Genomic DNA, 19,446 nt, shown 5'->3' on the forward strand with positions numbered 1-19,446 from the left:
TCCTTTCGAAAAGCTGTTATTCAATTCGTATACCTGAGAACTGTGTGTATTTGGCAATGAGCTATTCTTCCCGACAACAAAGACCGCTATTCGAGATCGCGCGCGACCGGCACGCAGCACTTCCGCACTTAGCGCGAAGCACCCGGTCAGTCGTATACGACTGTTCGTCGCAGCACAACATCCAGCCAGCCTCCAGCAGGATTCCACTACGTTCGCATAGGTTCCAGTAGATTGAGATGGCATCTTTCTGACGCGTCGTCATGCGGATCGAGTGGCTTCGACGCACATGAACTTGGAGACACACAGTGTACGGTTTCGCGTCCAATACGGCGTGTACGACAAGTCATACAAACAGCCGTATCAGCCAGGTTTCGTAAGTTTCCAGCGGATTCCATCCGCCAATACAGGGATCATTCAGGCATGGTGCACATCGTATCGGACGCCGCCGTTGAAGCTACGACTGCTTAACCGCACGCGTGCGGTCGCGCGAAAGATTGCACGTATCAAACACTTGTGCAAAAATTTCGGTTTACAATGTGTAAGGTATACACTGTGCACACAGTGTAAATGGTCATTTGTGCACAAGTGCTGGATACGTGCAATTTTTCGCGCGACCGCAAGCGTGCGGTGCGGCTTGCGGCGATGGGCGGCTCGAGCCTAAATCGGCCCTTAAGAGTGCAGTAGGAGATCGTATATACGCTGCTTTGTCCGGTACGATGTTGAAAGCGTCTGAAAGATCGCTCCTACTCTAACTGTAGAAACCTGGCGGAATCCGTTGGAGAGTTGCATGCGGTTGTTCAATAGGTCACATATACGTTGGTGGTACGCAGAATAAGACCACCTGCTTGCAACTTTTGGATGGGCCGTCGTACAACACGAACATTCATCCACTTCATTATCACAGACGTTCTCGCTTGGCGTCCGATATCGTCCGTTTCACTCGCGTGGACGACGAAAGCGCCTTGACGCGGCTTCCGTGAAGGTGAAGCGCCCGTGTAACGTTATGACCAAGCGAAGCAAATCCCGCTACAGGAGAAAGATATCTCTTACCCCCATATATTGCGTCCACCATGGTCCATTATGTTTGTGTAAGATATATAAGAAGCAATGGCACACTCATTCATTCCTTCAGCCACATTAAGCACTTCTAGGGATAAATCAAGTCCAGTGGCCAGGCGAAATTGTATGAAAGACGTATCAAGTCACCGGTGTAACCCTGGCCGAGGAGGCCGCCTTACTACCGACTTGACCCCTGCACCTCTGCATCGCGCGTGGGCGTCCACCACGTGACCAAAATGAAACGTGAACCCGAGAAAGCACACTAAAAGGCGCATTCCCCTTTCCACATACGCTATAATGTGCGTGACAATTGAGTGATTCCTTCATATACCGTCACCGTCGAGCACTAGACTGCACTTGGCGCGAGAACCGCCTAGAGTTAATGATTAATGGCGCCGAAACCGCTCTTTATAGCTTATGGAAGATAAGAGAATATTTCTGACTCGGCGTGTCAGTCGTCCAGGTTTTATTAGCGCAGCAGATGCCGCGATTGCCGCGGGTTATGCAAGAGTAAAGTCTGATAATGGTTTGGCTATGAGAAAGGACGAGCACGAAGACCGAAAGCTCAGAAAGAAAGAAGCAAATACATAGGGCAAAGTGGGCGCAGTAGTGCGTTGGTCAATATGGCACCTGATCATGCAAATAAAACTAGCGACAGAAATCGCAACAGCGAAGAAGACGTATCGCCTCCGTTAACACTTGACCGCCCGGCGTGGTCCAATATTTTTGGATAGCTTTCTCTTTTCAGATGAACCGACTATAAGAAATTAGACCGACCGATATGGTGAAGGCTCAGATCATGCGTTATTCTTAATAAGCCTCGACAAATAGCTCAAGTTGGCATTCGTCCGTTCCGGAAAACTGTGCCTGAAATCTGACTCCTCTAAAGTATTGGCAACAGCGACCATTGCTGTCATGGTGTAATGTAGTGAGCAGGTAGAAAACGCAGTGTTTCGAGAGGCGGCATCTTGTCTACACAGTGAGTGAGTCAAGCTCCCCGAAATACGGGTACAGTGCTCGTAGCGGGTGCGGCCTTGCGGGGCAGGCCCTTATCTCGAAATCAAGCCCCATTCGCAGCAGCAGTTCACTTACGGTGCAGCAGCCGTTGGTAAAAAATCCAGTCGCTATCGACGCGCTCACAAATTCACAAATTTCACAAATTGCCGGTGGCAGATAGCGCGATTGTAGTCCATGAGCTGGTCTATACTCGAAGAGGCGGACATTAATTACGCAAGAAATTGAGATGCACAATCGACTAACTAACAAAAATTCAATAATTAGGTTTTTAACTGATTACTTTATAGCACATGTTGCAATTTGGAAATTCTGCAGGTGACATATAGCGGGTCATACTTGGAAAGAAATGTGTGAATTACAACATTTACGAGATATGTGCTGTCAAATTTACGGCAAAAATGCGCCATCGTTCCACATACTTTCGTAACAAAATGTTGTCTTGTGCATTGAAGCACAAAAGTAACAGGAACACCAATGCATTTCTCCGCAAAGTTCGGGAATTAACATCTCGAGACTGGTGTCATCCTGAGAATTCGTTCCAAGTGGATCCGCCTTGCGAATTCCTGCGCTAGAATTTGCAGACTGCGATATGTGCGATAAAATAATTAGTTAAAACATAATTAGTGATTTTTTGTTAATCCGCCGATTATGCATTTTATTATTGTTATTTAACTAGTTTACACCTCTTGGAGTAGACCAGCTCATGGATAGACGTGTGCTATCTGTCAAAGGCAATTTTTAAAATTTTTTGAACTTGTTCGCTGAAACAGCCGGGAAGGATACCCTGAAGAGAAAACCAAATCATCTCGAAATAACACGGCGTTATTTTCTCCTTGGTATAGTGAATACAAAATGCAAGCTAGAAGCTTCTGCAGACTGGTATTTTGCTGCAGCGCCGTTTGAAAAGCGAATTGAATTGAAATTCTGGAGTTTTACGTACCAATACCACGATTTGATTATGAGGCGCTCCGTACCGTAGTGGGAGACTTGCCCCCACTGCACATGCCCCCGCCCCCACGTCCCCACTGCGGAGGGCACGGGCGTTCCTGCATTTCTTGCATACGTATATATATATATATATATATATATATATATATATATATATATATATCCACTGAGCCTGTTTCGTTCGCAAAACCCTCCGTAAGAGCCACATTTGTGACGGAAGCGTATTAGCGTGTCACACTTGATCACATATAAAATTCGTTCATGTTGTTGATGTTCTAACATAAGAGGACATTTAAACATTCATCGGAATGCAGTGCAACAATAATAACTGCGTCTTCTCCGTGTAACCTCGTGGCATCTTCACTATCACTCAAGCTGGGAATAAAAACTGATGCTCTACGGAAGAATCGAAGTCTGTAAATTTGTGAGCTTATGCGCCAACCTAACTGTATTCGAGAAAGCAGATTACGCTAGAAGTGTTTGCTAGATTCAAGCCGTTCTCATTTCGAGTCGAAAGTGATCGAAGGCACGCTGTTAGTGTACAAAAATATCACAGCACTTTGTGCGAAGGCCATGGAGAGAGTTGAAACTGTACACGTAGAATAACGGGAGAGGTACACTTCGCTTCGGAAAACAAAATTTTTTTGTTCGAAATGTAACGATGTCAGTCGAAAACCTGACACGCTGCTACGATTTAATCTAAAATTGGCCCCCCGCAGAGCGAGAGACTGAAAATAAAAATCTAATGAGAAGCATTTCGCATCGCGTTTCGCTGGTTTCACGCGCGTGACAAGGAAGTATGACATCCACCATTGACGAGAAACGAGGAAAGTGTGACAGGCAATTACTCTGGCCCCCATTCCTACGAGCTGCAATGATAAGATACCTACTGTGGTCTGTAGCACTGCAAGTGGTCATGTACACTCTCAGTGACACGCGTTTTGAAATCCATGCCGCACATTTATCGCTTACTGGCACAAATTTGTGCCTATAACTGATGCCCAAATGAGATCGAAAGCTATAACTTATCACTCCAACGACAAAATTTGGTACCAACAAGATGCCACTTCTGTATAGAAACCTCCAGGTGAGCGTCGCAAACTTAGCGATGTCATTTGCCCAGAGTTTTACGTGAGGAGGCTGTTGTACGAGATACTCTGTGTGTAACGAACCATCTCTATCAATTTTTACCTACTGATTTTTCAAGTTTTCTATAGACACCCGCTAGAGATGCCTTCTGCACGAAGAGTTGTTTGTGTCGCGTATAATAGTGCTCAAAACCTTTTTTTTTTCTCCCGCCATGAAATTATGTAAACTAGGCAGTTATGAAATTTCTGTAATAAACCACGAATAAGTAAATAAATTTCTATTGAAAGTTGATGCAAGATTATTCTCACTCTATAGTAGCACCGCCGGTGCACTTACGTATACATTTTGTCAAGCGAAAATTCTCTCCATGTATACACGCGAAATCAACAAATAACACGCATATTCACTTCATAATTTGCCCAAGTTTATTTAATGCTATACAAAACTTGAGCAGGTCAAGCGCCGTATGTTGGATCTGTGCGTTTGCTCCTTTAGCTAAAACTGTTATAGGCGCATGGTGTCAAACATTTTAAAAAATGGAATCAATAAGCAGTGTTGCCGTCGTAAGTAGTGGTCATCAATGTGATAAGTCACCGTCATTTGGTACTGGAATACGCCGGTTCTCGTCGAATCAGCAAAACTGTCTCCCATTTGGCTTAATCATGGAAGGATAACAAAGTACGCCGTGTTCTGTTTACTACATTTCTGCTGTGCCACAATTCATGTGTCCCCATTGAGCGAAGCAGTTGTGGTGACAGTGGTAGGAGGTCCACCCCTCCCCACTAGCCTCTTTCACCTGCCTTAGCAAAACACAACATTGGGAAAAGCCTCGCCCAGGCGCTAACTTCCTCACCGCTACATTCCTAGGTCGTGCAAAGTGACGATGACAGCGCACGGCGAGCCAATTTCGGTCGGCCGTCAGTCAGTGGTGCTTGTTGCTTAGATGGATGCGCAATTCTTGTTTGTCAACAAATGGACGTCCAATTTGGCGCTCCTTCGCATAAAGCTGTAGAGGCGTAGCACATAGTAACAAGTAGAGCCGCAGCCCTGCATGCCATGGACGCATAAATCGCTCACCCACTACGAACCTAGAATGCCGAGTGAGCGTATGCGTATAGCGAATTTATCGAGAGCGCGGACCGGCCCCGAGCTCTCCATGGTGGTTCGCGTGAAAAGTTCGCCACGCACCCTCCTGGAGGTGAAAGAACCTTTATCTCCATCAGTCCAGCGCCGCCCACATGAAATTCATTTCTACAAATTTTTGTTCCCCAAGTGCCCTATTTATATGTATCCGTGCTTCTTGTCTGTACCAGGCAGTTAGTTAGGATGGGACCACACCAACTCGCACAGCTCTCTGTTTTGATGGATAGTTAATAGAACTTTGGCAACCTTCTTTCTTATGTTCATGTTTCTCTTGAGCCATGGTACTACAATGACAATTGGATTCAACATTCTCAACCAGTTGCATTTAAGCTGACATATTTTGTTGATCGAAGCAGTCTTTCTGCGTGATCCGCTTGTAGAGGTTTTCAGAAAATCCACTGCCTTCCAGTTTTCCTCGTAGGCTTATCGGCGCAAAACGCATCTCATGCAGTCATCTTTCGCTTGCAAGTTACACTCAGACGTAGGATCTGAACTTGCCCCTGCTTCAACGAAATGCCAGTAAAGTATTCTTGCACAACTATTTTGCGCAGGCATGGTCGGGAAAGAGACCTGGGCCCGCTTTCAGAAATTTTTTCCCGTGTAAGGGCCTTTCTTTTTCACTGTCTAGCGTTCGAGTTCCAGCTAATCATGATAGCGATCGCACGTGATAGCAAGACGAGCGCCTCTTCGATGGCTAATCGGGAAGGGTGATACTTGCGTAAGAGAAGTGCGGATGTGAGCCAGAGTCAGAACATACATATCTTGAACTGGGCTATGGCGAATAGTACGTAAGGACACTTCGTATCCTCAGATAATAAAAATGCGTGTGGCGTGGAGTTGCATTAAAATCAAGTCATATTCAAGATTTCTTCATTGAGGGAAGCCGCATATGTAATCTGCAGCGAAGGGGAAGGACGTACTCTTGCACCCGCCTATCTACTATCCTTGCTATCCTGGACAACATATACAGAGCGAATTGCTTTGAGTCCTCGCTTATCAGGTATTGCGCCGCTTATCATCTCGGTGGTCTCAGTTCAAAAGCTCAAGCACCTTGTTTGTGGTTAGTGAGCAGTCAGCGACGAATTGAACGCAATATTGATGATCTCTGATAAAATCTTGGTATTTCTGTCCTGATCTAAGAACAACATAGGTAGGAGCAGGGAGGTGGAAGCCGAAGTTCACTTCTTTCCATGTCACGAGAGTGCTGTGGCCATCAAAAGGTTGTGGCTATATTGACATCACATTAGGCAAAGCTAATAAGTGCAAATTTCTCATACTGTCAGCTGCGTCCCGAAGTCTGTGCCAGAGATGTGTTAGAGCAGACCACATCAATAACGTCAATCTGCGGCTGTGTTCACCTCACAATGACGACAATCGACTTTCGGAGTAAGCTACTGCGAGCTCCCCGTGCAGGTCCATGGACGCCATCGAAGGGGAGCCACCAAGTATGCCGAAATTGTATGTCAGGACCTCCTGATAAAGACGCTCAAGAGCACTGTGCCAGCATTCCGCTTTTAGACGTGGAAGTTTTGTCATCCCGTTTACATGTGTAGGCAGACAAGACGCTGACAATAGACAGTGATGTTGCAACCCCTACGAACGATGCCCCTACAAAGCCTACGAAGATATCAACGTTCATAGTTTGAAAAAGCATAGAAGCGGCAGATTCGCGGTAGTAACATTATACAAGCGAGAAACTTCCTCAACCATTTCTGCCAAGCGTCGTATTAACGTGAGGTACAAGCATGTTATGCTGTGGGTGCCTGGGCATGCCTACATGCTCATCCAGAACCAGCATCGGGAGACCTAAAGAGCCAGCACAGCTCCAAAATCGCCTGCCTGATACTTTCGACTACCCATTCAACACACGCTCAAGCGAAAGCATAAGGCGACATATCCGAATGCGAAACCTTTGCTAACAGCGTAGCGCCGCCGGCAAACCATAGGGCAACTATAGCAACGGCGCTTTCAGACAGATGGCAGATGTTTCGTCGCATATATACCTACCGACAACAGCTGACATATAGAGAAGAAAAAACAAAACAAAAAAAGCAATCTGCGTCTGCTCTGCACGATCTCTGGTGGCGGCGCCATTGTCACGCTTTCTCAAGAGGAGCACGCGGTTCTCACCTCGTGCGTGTAAAGAGCGCGTGCCAGACAAGATCGCGTGCGCGACTCACCTCTTCCTCGGCGACCGTGTTGACGGAATCCATGCTCTGGCTCAGAGTCATCGAGCTCTCGGTGTTGGCCACGGACATGAGGGACGTGGTCGCGCTGCGCCGCTTTGCTCGCCTCTCGTAATCCGGCCCTGTGCGTGTGTCGTCGTGGTGATCGTCTCGTGCGGCGGCGTTCTTCTAGCTAAGCCTAAGTGCGCGCATGAGGGGACGCGCCTCGGTGGGCAGCAGTGACGGCAGAACAGCGTCGTGGGCGCGAGCGCGCGGCGGCTCAAGGGCCGGGGCTCTGCTTGCCGGTGGAGGCGCGCACACCTGCGGCTGACGCGCCTTGCGCTTTCACGAGTCCGCCCGCGCCGACGGCAGCTCGCTTCAGATGCTCTCCTCGCAACAACTGCTGTCCGCCGGCGTTGCGCCTCGCTCGCCGCCCATGTGCCCAGCGCCGCTGCTCGCTGGGCCGTGGCTTGCGCCTTTCGTATTTTTTTGTGCTTATTCTTGCGTTATTCTTCGCCTTCTTTAATTCACGTCCCCCCCCCCAAAACCCCCACCTTAGCTTAACCCTCCCTCCAAGGGCGCACCTTTTGTGGTGCGCCCCACCTGACGTCACCGGCCCGAGCGGGCCAATGGCGTCACGCCAGGAGAGGAGGCCGCGCACACCTGGACGGAGGTAGGGGCAGGTATAGGGGTGCCGCCGCAGAGAGGGGGGAGGTGTGTGCGTGCGCGCGCGACAGACGGCCGAACCACCCCTCCGCTATTGATTCCCGCCAGTCGGCCACCTGCCCTGCTTCGCTGCCGGCGTTGCCGCGTGCAGCTCCTCTCTTGTTCTGAACGCGTGTCCCTCGCTAGCCGTCGCCGCAGCATTTCGCCATGAATGCTGCTTCTTCCCCACTGTCAACGCCGCGGCTGGTCCCTCTAGAAGCCGCCAAAATCTCGATGCGGCCGAAGCATTGCCCCCGACCGCGAAGCCGATATCCTACCCGACGGCACGCGCCCGCGCGTGCCAAAATACTGCGGAAGAAAGGCGCGCTCGTACACAGCGTTTGCCCCGTAGTACATATTCGACAAAACGACGCCGTCTCATCGGGAATGACCGCGAACAAACGAGGTGGAACGGGTTGCATCGTGCGCTGCGTTCTTGCATTGCTTGAAGAGCGTTTGAAAAACCTTGGCGCTGACAGAAGCAGCAGTCGGAACCTCTTCTGAGTGTGATTTAATCTGATTAGAAAATTACAAGACGTTCACGTCCGCGGTCCGTCTTACATCGCTGAGCCCATGTTTCGTAGGAACTGTTGCGGGCCAATAATAAAAATAAGTGGGATTAGGCCCTTGATAACTTTGAGGCAGTTCTCGTGACCGGCGAGGACACGGAAAATCCTAAGGATTTCTCTCGTTGCTCATTTTAGCGTCGAGTTCTTGGTGTATACTATCGTGATATCACGGAAACCCCCCGGAAGTTGAAGCGGCAACTCACCTCATTTTTTTCCTTATTTTCTGAACGATCATCGTGAGCGACCATCGTGAACGAACGTGGGCGACCATCTCAAGCATGCTGTTCTTTTCGCACCTTGATCAGCGTCCGGGCGCAATTTGCTATAAGTACATGATACAACGTTCATTCTCACATCATACAGAGATCATCATACGCACCATTGCCATCAGCGTATGGCGGTGGTGGTGGTGATGTTGAAGCAGGCGGGGTTAGCCTGGCATACATAGCCGGCAATTGTTCCGCCTTATCCTCCTTCGAGTTGAGATCAGGGGTGTGTCACCAGGTGTCGATGAGCCCCGTGTCTCGTAGGAAGGCTATCAGCAGTCGTTGCGCTCTCTTCCTGAATGCCGCGGGGCCTCCGGGGAAAACAACGTCTTCAAAGGTCCTGTGCGTAAGACCGCTCTTTTGTAGGTTGTCGACCATCGCTTTTCTTTCTGTGTCAAACTGCGGGCATAGCCAAATGAAATGTTCGATGTCGCCAATATCACCACAGAAAACACAGAGTGGGGAAGCGCGAAGCCCAGTCTTGAATAACCAAGCTGGGGTGTATGCGGAGTCGGTCCTGATGCGGTATAAAAGCGTCGCTTGTTCGCGTGTAAATCCATGAGTCACACAGGATTCGTGTGGATTCTTGTGCATCTGTCTAAAGTGAAGGCGGAGTGCATCCTTAGGGTTTTGAAAAGCTTTTGGAGCTTTCACTTTTGGGACACATGTCAGCGCTAGGCGTGCAAGGGCGTCAGCTTCCTCGTTTCCATCAATTCCTACGTGTGATGGAATCCACTGAAACCTTATGTTAAATCCTTTGCTCGTTAGGTCGTCAATCAGTGCCAGAGACTGCCTTCTAAATTTCTCTAGAGGTAGGCCCCGATGTAATCTCTATAATGCTGACTTGGAATCCGTCAGCACCAAAAACATCTCGTGCAGAAAAGGCCCGTAGTTTCCGCAAAGCCGCGGTGATTACGGCGCTTTCTACTGTTGTAGAGGAAACTACGCGATCCAGTCGGCCAAACCATGACACATCAAGGGATGGTATGCAGAATGACGCTGCACAGCTATCTGTTTGTGTGCACACCGAACCGTCTGTGTACACTTGTAGATGGCTTTGAAACACAGTGCTCAAGTGGTCCAGCACAATAACCTTTGCTTCGGCAGTTGAAATGGTGCATTTCCTCGGTAGGTAGGGTACATTGAGGCTGCAGGTAACGTCCGGAAAAGACCATGGCGGGTTAAGGCGACTTCGTTTAGGCCATTCCAATCCTAAAAATCGGGAGGTGTTCAGCGCCGCATGGAAATGTGAGCGAGTTCTTGCTCTTAGCCGCCGGAGAAGCGCCGTGCCTGCGCGTGAGTCGCCCAGCCTTAATAGCTGCGTCAGCAAGGCCTGAGATGCCAAGAGGCGGAGTGGAAGAGACTCTGCCTCATTAGTGACTTTCTTGTTTGAAGCCGCCGTTGGAACTACCATCGCCAAGCGAAGTCCCTTTCTGTGCACTGCCTCCAAGCGCTCGAATTGACTCGATGACGGTGATATCAGAGGGAGCTGATAGAGAATGCGGCTTGTTATCAGTGCAGCGTTCAGTTTAAGCATGGATAGGGGATTGTTTCCCCAACGTACACCTGCCAATCAACGAAGTGCATTGGCTGTTTGCACTGATGCAGCCACAACACTTTCGACCGCACCACCTCATAGTAGCTTGTTGTCGATGGTGACGCCCAGGAATCGAACATGAGTTGCACGAAGAATTGAATGCCTTCTGATATTCAGCGTCAGACGTGTTGACTTGCGTGTCACTCCCGGGAAAAGCACGAAGGCAGATTCTTTCTGCTGATAAAGATAGGCCAAGCGTCGATAAGTGGCGATCGATAGTGGAGATTGCGGCCTGGGCTATCCGGGCCAAACGTTTGTGTTGGTAGCCCGAGATCAAAATGCAGATGCCATCTGCGTAGATGTACATCTTAACTGCCGTCCGACCTACTTTCAGGGCATCTGGAAGGCTGGCCATGGCAACGTTAAAAACCAAGGGAGATAGGACAAATTCGTCGCTTGTCACTCATTATACTTCCGAGCTTAACTTGGACACATCGATCACTGAGAAATTCATGGACGAATCGAAGAGCATTTCCCGAGGCGCCCATGGCTCGGAGTCCGTTGATGATGCCTGTATGAAGCACACAGTCGTATGCCTTGGCAACGTCCATAAAGATGGCGACTGTGGAAAGGCCGTCTACGCGATGGTGCTCGATATGGCTTAGTAGATACAAGACACTGTCCTGGGCACTCAACCGTGGTCGAAATCCGGTCATACATGATGGCAGTCTATTTCCTTGCTCAAGATACCATGTTAACCTCGTGCATATTAGTCTTTCCATCAACTTTGATACGCATGATGTTAGCGATAATGGCCGATATGAGGTGAGGTTTGCAGGATCCTTTCCGGACTTGAGCACTGGCACCACCCATGCTGCCTTCCACGCTTCTGGGATCTCTCCTGTGCTCCAGACGTGATTAAATATGTCCAGAAGGGCTCGTTTTCGTTCATATGGCAGATTTGTCAGCATCTGATTGCTGATCTAATCGGGACCCACAGCACAGCGTCTTCTTAATTTGCTAAGCGCCAAATCCAACTCACAAAAGGTGAACGGCGTATCCATGGTATGAAATGCTTCAGACAACAGAGGGTTCAATACCCCTGCTGATCTGCCAGATGTGTATACGTCTACAAAATCTTCTGAAAGGGTTTGCAAATCTTTTCCTTGCTTTAAAGCAAGTGCTTCAAGTGGCCTGTGTAGGCGAATCTTTACGGATAGGCTATTCATTACTCCCCATATCCTTGTCATGGGAGTAAACGCCGATAAACTCTCACAGAAAGCAGCTCATTGACCTTAACCTTCTTGTGTGACGACGGATGACAGCGTTTATCCTGTTGTATTCAGTTTTCGCAGATGGATTTCCCGTTTTTCTCATTAGATTTCGCTCCGCTCTCCTACGCGCTGCGCAGAGGTTCTTTAGTTTCAAATCAGGAGGAGGGAAATGATCTGTCAGTTTCAACATTGAGGTAGCCACTCTTTTGCTCCGCAGCATATCTGCGAAGAGCTTACCAGGGGATTCATCCAACGCTTCTCTGTATGTGTCCCAGCGTGTCACAGCACAGAATTGTCGCTCAGCAGTGTGAAATCCGGTGATGTTGGTGAATATCGGAAAGTGGTCACTGCCCATCCTGTCTGGGGCCGTTGTTGACGATACGACAAGGTCTGTAGAATGGATCACGAGGTCTATGGCACTCCATGAATCTGGTGGTCTGAAGAAAGTCGGTTTGCCATCGTTCGCGATACATAAGTCAGCAGCATCCGCGGCTGCGACAAGTTCCTTGCCTCGCGAATCTGCAGCCTTATCTCCCCAAAGCGAATGGTGTGCGTTAAAGTCGCCACAGATTATTCTAGGAGAGGGGCAACGAATGCAAAGGTCCTTTATAAACGCCTCCATGGAGACCTTCCTGCGCAGACATATATACACCGACACTACACTGAGTTTTCGTTTTCTAGGCACACTTGCACAGCGGCGACTTCCAAGAAGGTAGAACAAAGGTCTTGCACTGGTAAGGTGACGTGAGGTATTTCTCGCCTGATGTATATCATCGCACTTTCATTTGCAAATGACGGTATACTCGGATTTCCATGTCTGATGTACCCTGGGATCGTCCTTCCATTTGGGAGACCGGCCTCCGAGAGGGCTAGAATTGGTATAGGTATGTCTCGAAGGAAAAGGCTGAGCTCAGAAAGACGCTGTAGAATACCGGCGCACTTCCATTGCATTATTAAGGGCACTTTTGGACGACGGAATGGACCAAGTGGGCGAGAACTTGCCATTATGCTACTGAGGGTATGTGGAAGTAGAGCAGGGTATTACTGACTCAAGAGCCAGCACAGCTTCCAGCATATCCTTCGTTGAACTAGCAGGCATCTTCGCGACGTGGGAACGTAGTGCCGTGAACAAAGCGCGTATCACATGCTGGCAGTTTTCCTGCTGACTGTTTCCAAGTGGTACTTGAGGTCGGTTTACTGCGGCCACATAGGTTCGTTTTTCTGACTCTTTTCGAACAGGTTTCTCAGCGGCTGTGACCGTTTGCGTTGGCTCAATGACTTCGTTTATCGGCGAGAGACGCGGGAATTGAGATGCGTACTCTGTTTCCAAACCAGTTAGTTGTGGCGCTCTGGATGTCTTCTTCGTGTTCGATGGTGCGCTTGCACTCTTTGAACCATGCAGAACAAACAACTTATTTCTTCGCTGAGCAGCTGTCCGCGCAAGACATCGACCGTAGCTAGCAGGATGGTCACCGCCGCCATTTGCACACACAAAGTTGTCTTTACTTGCACACGTCTTAAAGTCATGAGGTCCCCCACAGCGCTTGCACCTCTGTTCCCCACGACAGTACTTAGCGATATGTCCGAAGCGCCGACACTTAAAACAGCGTGGTGGTGTCTCCACGTAGTCGACAAGCTCGTGTCTGGTGAAACCAAGGTTGATCTTCTCCGGGCGTTCAGAATTTTGAGCAAATGTGAGAACCACCGAGTAAGTGCGACTTGACTGCCATTCAGATGACGAGGTTTGGACCCGACGGATGATTCTTCTTGCATGGAATACTCCCTGAGGTCTCAGGTAGGTGAGCAGCTCTTCATCCGAGTACCATTTAGGGACTCCTCTAACGATGCACGTGTTTTTCATATAACTGTGTGGGACACGGGCAGATATGACTATGCCGCCGATATTCTTGGTCTCTAGAAGGACTTTAACTTGTCCTTCTGTCTCTACATCTAAGAGCAATGCTCCCTGTGCTGTGAAGTGGCTCTTCACTGGTGCTCCACCGAGAATCGTTTCAAGCTCAGAATACAGGACTATAGGGTTTACTTGCCTTAAATCATCTCTTTCGGATGTTGCAGTGATTAACACTGGAATGCCCTCCGCCCTGTCTTTACGATGGCGCACAATTCGGAAACCACCCTCGTCCATGTCTAGGTCTGAAGGGTTCGCCACGCTGTTGTCCTCGATGATAGTTGACTGGTCTTCAGATTCACCAGTGTCTTGTCGCTTGCAGTCAGGCTGGCTTGTACAAACCAGCTGGCGTTTCTGACCCGGTGTCAGCCCTTGGGAGGTCATGGCGGGGTGCTCGTCGGTGCCAGCTTGGTTCCTTCTAGCACCTTGTGAGGCGGCGGGTGGCGCAGCACCCGTCCGTCTCCGATACGGAAGGTACCTTTTCGAGTCGACAGACGTCTTGAACCGTTCTGACCAATAATATTACCAGAAAATAACTAAAATAACGATAAATGTAGCCAGAGCTACTCAGGCAGGCTAGCAGTAGGTTGATATTGACTCCTTCAAGCATGCCCCATGCGTACGCCCACGAGGGGAATGTTATTTACATAAGTGTATTTAATCTCGCTAAAGCTTCATTGCCTTTGCGCTATCTTTAACACACTTGGGCTGTTATTTGCCACGCAATGTCAAGTATACCGCGCCTTAAAGGTGCACACGTAAGAATCATGGACCTCCTGATAGAGTCATCCTAAAACATATATGTACAACGCCGCGCACCGCTACGTAGACCCTGCAGCTAAGAGAAGGGCGCTGAATTCGAAAGTATACCTCGACCGCGTGGACCACGTCATTGCGAGTGGCCAATCGGGGACATTAAAGCGCAACGCTAATATTTTATGCAGGTAATCTCTGAAGCAAAATTTTCATTCATTTGAGTGGGAAAACCTCAATGATGGAGAAAATGAGGGCCAGACTTTTCCGCTTCTTCTTTTTTTTTTTCGGCGCCGGTACCTCAGCGTCAGTGCATCAATATGGCATCAAGAATCCCAAAGTAGTATTTAGGCCCCTTTGTTAGAGGAAAGCTTGTCGATACCTCCACTGTTGAGTTCTTGGTTCCTTTAGAATATAGCGTAATCCTTCTTTACTGAAAAACAAGTTAGCTTGACCTGAGCGAAACCTACAACAAAAAAAAACCTACAACACCACTGCGAACTTGTTTGTGAGCTTAAAAGCAACGTTGCTGCCCGTCTTTCATGTCTGCACCTTTTCTGGCTGACCAAGTCTGCTCTCCTGGCATACACAACAATGACCGCTATGCTATTGCAGTAATAAATAGAGGTATATTAGTTCATGAGTTCTACAGACGTTTTATTTATTTATTTAGATGTAGAAATATGCGTTTTAAATATATAAACGCATTTGTTGTGAGCAACATAGCCCGTATAGCAGGGCTGCTCCATGTTTCAAGAATATGATGTGGCTCCAGAGTGCTGCTGCATAAATTTAAAGCAGATTTTAGAGCCGCCCTTGTGGCAGCACAGCGCGTGCAGACATGCAAAATATCTTACAGGCCTTCGGGCACATTGCTCACACTACACAATGGTGATCGCATCACTTGCAGTTTATGTAAAAAGCAGGTGGTATAGGTGATGCTTAAACGAATATGGTGTAGGCATGTGCTGTCACGTCTAAAAGACCACTCGGCATATTAAAATTTCATTTCGGGTATATGTTTCGAAGGGGTTCGTTCACTGTTCCTGCGCATCAAACCCTATAGTTCGTGATAGAAACTATGTATACAGCGCGAAGAACAAGGACTGTGAGAGACGACATACACTGAACTGGCTTCTGACACTATTTTATTGCCGTTGACAAATCATGTGTACAGATATACGCGAGTGGACATGCGCAGAAAATGTAAAGCGGACAAAAGGGCTGCTCTAACAGCAAGTGTCTAACAGCTGTGCCATCTCTGTCGGTCCTTGTCCTTGGCGCCGTACGTCGTTTCTACAATGAAGTACCAACCAGCCCAAGCCTCCACCCTTGTCATACAGTTCACGTTGGGAGCGCCATGAATTATGCCTGATTTAACTCAATATTAATTTTTAGTGTCCTTCTAATGCGCGAAGCGGCGAGAAATTTACACGTCATCGCCGAACCATAACCCATGAAGACACGTTCTCTTTACCCTGTAGCATTTAGCACCGTTGTTCCTCGGAGAGGTATTAATCGGGAGATTTGAGCTTAATGGTGTAAAACTCGCCTACTTGCTTGACTCGTACGTTCGAGAAACCAACATACAGAAACGCTCGTCCTGCATTTATTCTCTGTTTCTATTTTTCGTTCTTCCAGGCTGTTTAATTCGAAAATATTCCCGGTGGGCTACTGCACGGATGCGGTGAATCGATCGATCAATCGATCAATCAATCAATCAATCAATCAATCAATCAATCAATCAATCAATCAATCAATCAATCAATCAATCGATTGATCGATCAATCAATCACAAATTATTTTCACCCTAGACAATGCATGGTTACTGCAAAAACAGGCGGCCATAGAAAAAAAAGTTGCATCTGCGCAGCTTGACTGAGCTCTTGCCACCTGTCAACAGGTCTATGTAGGAGCTACATATACCAGTTGCGTGTATTATACTGACAACAAGAGACGAAGGCAAACTTCTCAAAAATAATTTTTAGATGACACAGTGTACACAGTTCTTGTCGTAAGTGGGCTTGTGTGGCGATGTGTGCAGTTTTATTTTCTTTACAATCGGTATTGTCGACTGAGCTCGAACTCATGCATCTACGCGTTCTGACTTTTCAGATTCCATGTTAGTGAGGATATTTAACGATAGTTAATGAGTCCGCCTTGTGCTAACTACTATACTCTACTACTTCACTGACTGCTTCGCTACCGTACTAAATGTACTAAACTGATACAAGTAACTATGTTAAGTGTACCGCATATTCGTGTCGCGGCGTCGACCAGTGTTATAGATGTTGCTCCAACGCTCTGCTCATATGGCAGCCTTAGCTTTAGTATCCTCATCTTTTTAATTAGAACCTTTTAAATCAGTTTTGTTTTCGTTTCCTGTTCGACTGTGGAACGGATAGAAAATAAAGCAGCCGATATATTTTTCACTTTAATCTGTTTAGACACATCTATGTCTCCTTTTTGCATATTTATCAAACTCGATTGCATTGCCCTATGAGTTACACGGAGCAGCCGACTATGATTGTAAAAAGGCTGCAACACCGGCGTTAATTTCTTTCTGCGTCGTATAAATCAAGGCACACGGAGGAAGCCATCTGCGTATTTTCTCATGTTATTTATAAAGTCTTGGTGCGATACTTGCGAGTCCCATTTCGATAACGAAACGGCTTGTAGTGCGCCGAACATCCTTCAGTATACAGACGTTCAATCTGCGTTTGTTACAACACTCCTAGAATATCTCTTCACCACATGGCACAGAGCAAGAATACACTTACACGCACATCGAAAAGACAGAAAATAACATAAATAGATACCTCATAAATCAATCAAATTCATGTCGCGATATATATGCTGAGCGCAGCTGTGAACTCCTTTCTTGCACCGTAAGAAAATTTCAACCTTTCTTTCCGTCTTTTAATCGAATGTAATGATGAAGAAGTGCGTTTCGAAATATCATTCATGTGCTGCTCTTACAAAGCACCCATTTATAAGAAAGTAACTGTGTGAATTTTTTAAAAGAATGAGAGAGACAAAAGAAAGGGGAAAGGTAGGAAGGTTAACCAGATGGGTGAATTTTCTATTTTTCTTTAAGTTTTCAAAGCACGTTCGGGGACTTTTCAGATGTATAAGTCACAAGAAAAACTGACACGTTGGAGACAAATCAATGTGATTCGGTTATTTAAACTAGCCGCTGACGGCATTTAGTAACGCAAAGCTCAAGCATTACCTGTCGTTGTATATATCCTAATGTTTCATTCAGTGTTGTTGTTGTTGGTGGTGGTGGTGATGGTGATGGTGGTGGTGGTGCTGGTGGTGCTGGTGATGATGACGACGACGACGACAAGTTGTCAGTCATAAGCGTGGAACGCAATCAGAATTTTCAATTGCTCGCTATTTTCTTTTGTATTTGATTGACCGAGTCTCCCCTTCTTAGTGTAACCTTCGCGTTTTTTGTTAGCTTTCTTTTATTTATTTAGAAACCTGCGAAAATAAGCTAAGTCAGAGCCGGACATCATACAATTCCAGATTCGTAACGCAAAAAAAAAAAATGAAAGAAGAATAAGAAAGAAGACTACTTTAAAGAAACATGGCTGGTCCCTGTTTCACAGGAATCGGTAGGACACGAAAGTGAAACGTGTGTTCACAGATGATGTATGTTTGCTTCGTGAACTCCCGGTCAGCTGCAGCGAACGGCGCACGATTTGCGGGTCGGCGACCGTGTTGCAGGTCGGCTTGACGAGCGCGCCGTCCTGCTGCCGAGTCGCTTCGGCGAAGGTACGGGCATTTCGGTCCACCTCCGTAGTGTGTTAGGCAGCCAGTTGAGTTACGACGTGCTCAGCTTCAGGAATGCAAGTGGAAGAGTTCACAAAGTGTGCTGCGAACGCTCGATGGCGTTCTGCTTCGCGCTGGCGTGTCTCTCGCCGGACCAAAGCGAGATTCTCCCGTCGACGTCGTTGCCTTTCTGCGCCGCTTGGCGCAGCAGTTTTCTTAGTCGGTGTCATCGCAAGCGAAGCAGTAGGCGGCGTGTAGACACTGCTGATGCATGTTGAAGCTGCACTCCGTAGGCGACGAGGCGTCACAGGCTAATCGGACGCGAAAGGCAAACCATGTGCGGAAACTGCGTCGTCACCTCAGCACAAGGCTACACCACCTACACCAGGCTACACCTCGTTGGAGCCTCCGCTGCGCTGAGACTACCGAAACGCTTGTTTTTGGCGCTCGTAAGTGTCATGATGCAGTACTTCGCTTCACCTCTCCTACATGGCGGCGCCCTGTCAAGAGAGAGCATATCTTAAGCGTTAGCGCCGACGTCCCATCCGTTACAGGAAGTTGATGGTGGACCTCTACATAAAACTCTTTCGTGTTAAAAAACGCGATACACACACGAACACAAGCGCACAAAGATTTCTGGTCTACAGGCACCAGCACTAAATGCACAGTCATGTGACTATAAGACGGTCACAGTAGTGACAGGTCGCAGTAGATGGTCACACAAGTCTTTTCATGCGAAGGTGAATCCTAAAGTTTTTGCCCGTATTTTTTTAGCCGAATTACGGTTGTAAATGCGAAGTCAACATATACATTCCCAGCGGCGGACCTTTCTTGGACCAGCCCAGCCTTATCTGCCGGTAGCTCCGCGGCAGGGCGCTTCTGTCATTTGTTGAAGATGGCGGTTGTGCTTCGCACGTCCACGGCGTGCGAGCAACGAAAAGTGATTTGTTTTCTATGAAGCGAGAGGCGAACGCCCATTGCAATCCACAAGGAAATGCAGCCCACATATGGGGAAAAGTGTTCCACGTTTTTGGTCCGCTGAAGAAGCTTCTGGCAGGCCAGAAACTCACGTGCAAAGTGGAGCGAAGACAGCAGTCCGGCGCTGGTTCCACAGTCAGCCGGGCGAATTCTACCCCAGAGGCATCTCAAATTTAGTGCTGCGATGGAACAAATGTCGGAACCGGTGTGGGTACTGTGTGGGAAATAGTGTAAGGTACGTAGAATAGTACGCATAT

General features: G+C 47.9%; 1 protein-coding gene across 9 annotated transcripts in view; it reads right to left on the reverse strand.

Moving 5' to 3' along the window:
• Positions 1 to 7,944, reverse strand: part of LOC142582393 (protein couch potato-like) — a 156,295-nt gene extending 148,351 nt beyond the window's left edge. Inside the window, exon 1 of one of the 9 annotated variants that reach the window (XR_012828433.1) lies at positions 7,437 to 7,941. Coding sequence is in view for 8 of the 9 variants with exons in the window: in XM_075692063.1 (XP_075548178.1) it covers positions 7,437 to 7,514 (78 nt within the window). In the remaining variant the exon portion in view is untranslated. Of the gene's footprint in view, positions 1 to 7,436 lie in introns of all 9 variants that reach the window. The other 8 variants (XM_075692063.1, XM_075692064.1, XM_075692071.1 and 5 more) reach the window with 8 other exon arrangements.
• Positions 7,945 to 19,446: the final 11,502 nt, after the last annotated feature.

Source organism: Dermacentor variabilis, chromosome 5 (genome assembly GCF_050947875.1).
Source record: "Dermacentor variabilis isolate Ectoservices chromosome 5, ASM5094787v1, whole genome shotgun sequence".
Classification (NCBI taxonomy): Eukaryota; Metazoa; Arthropoda; class Arachnida; order Ixodida; family Ixodidae; genus Dermacentor; species Dermacentor variabilis.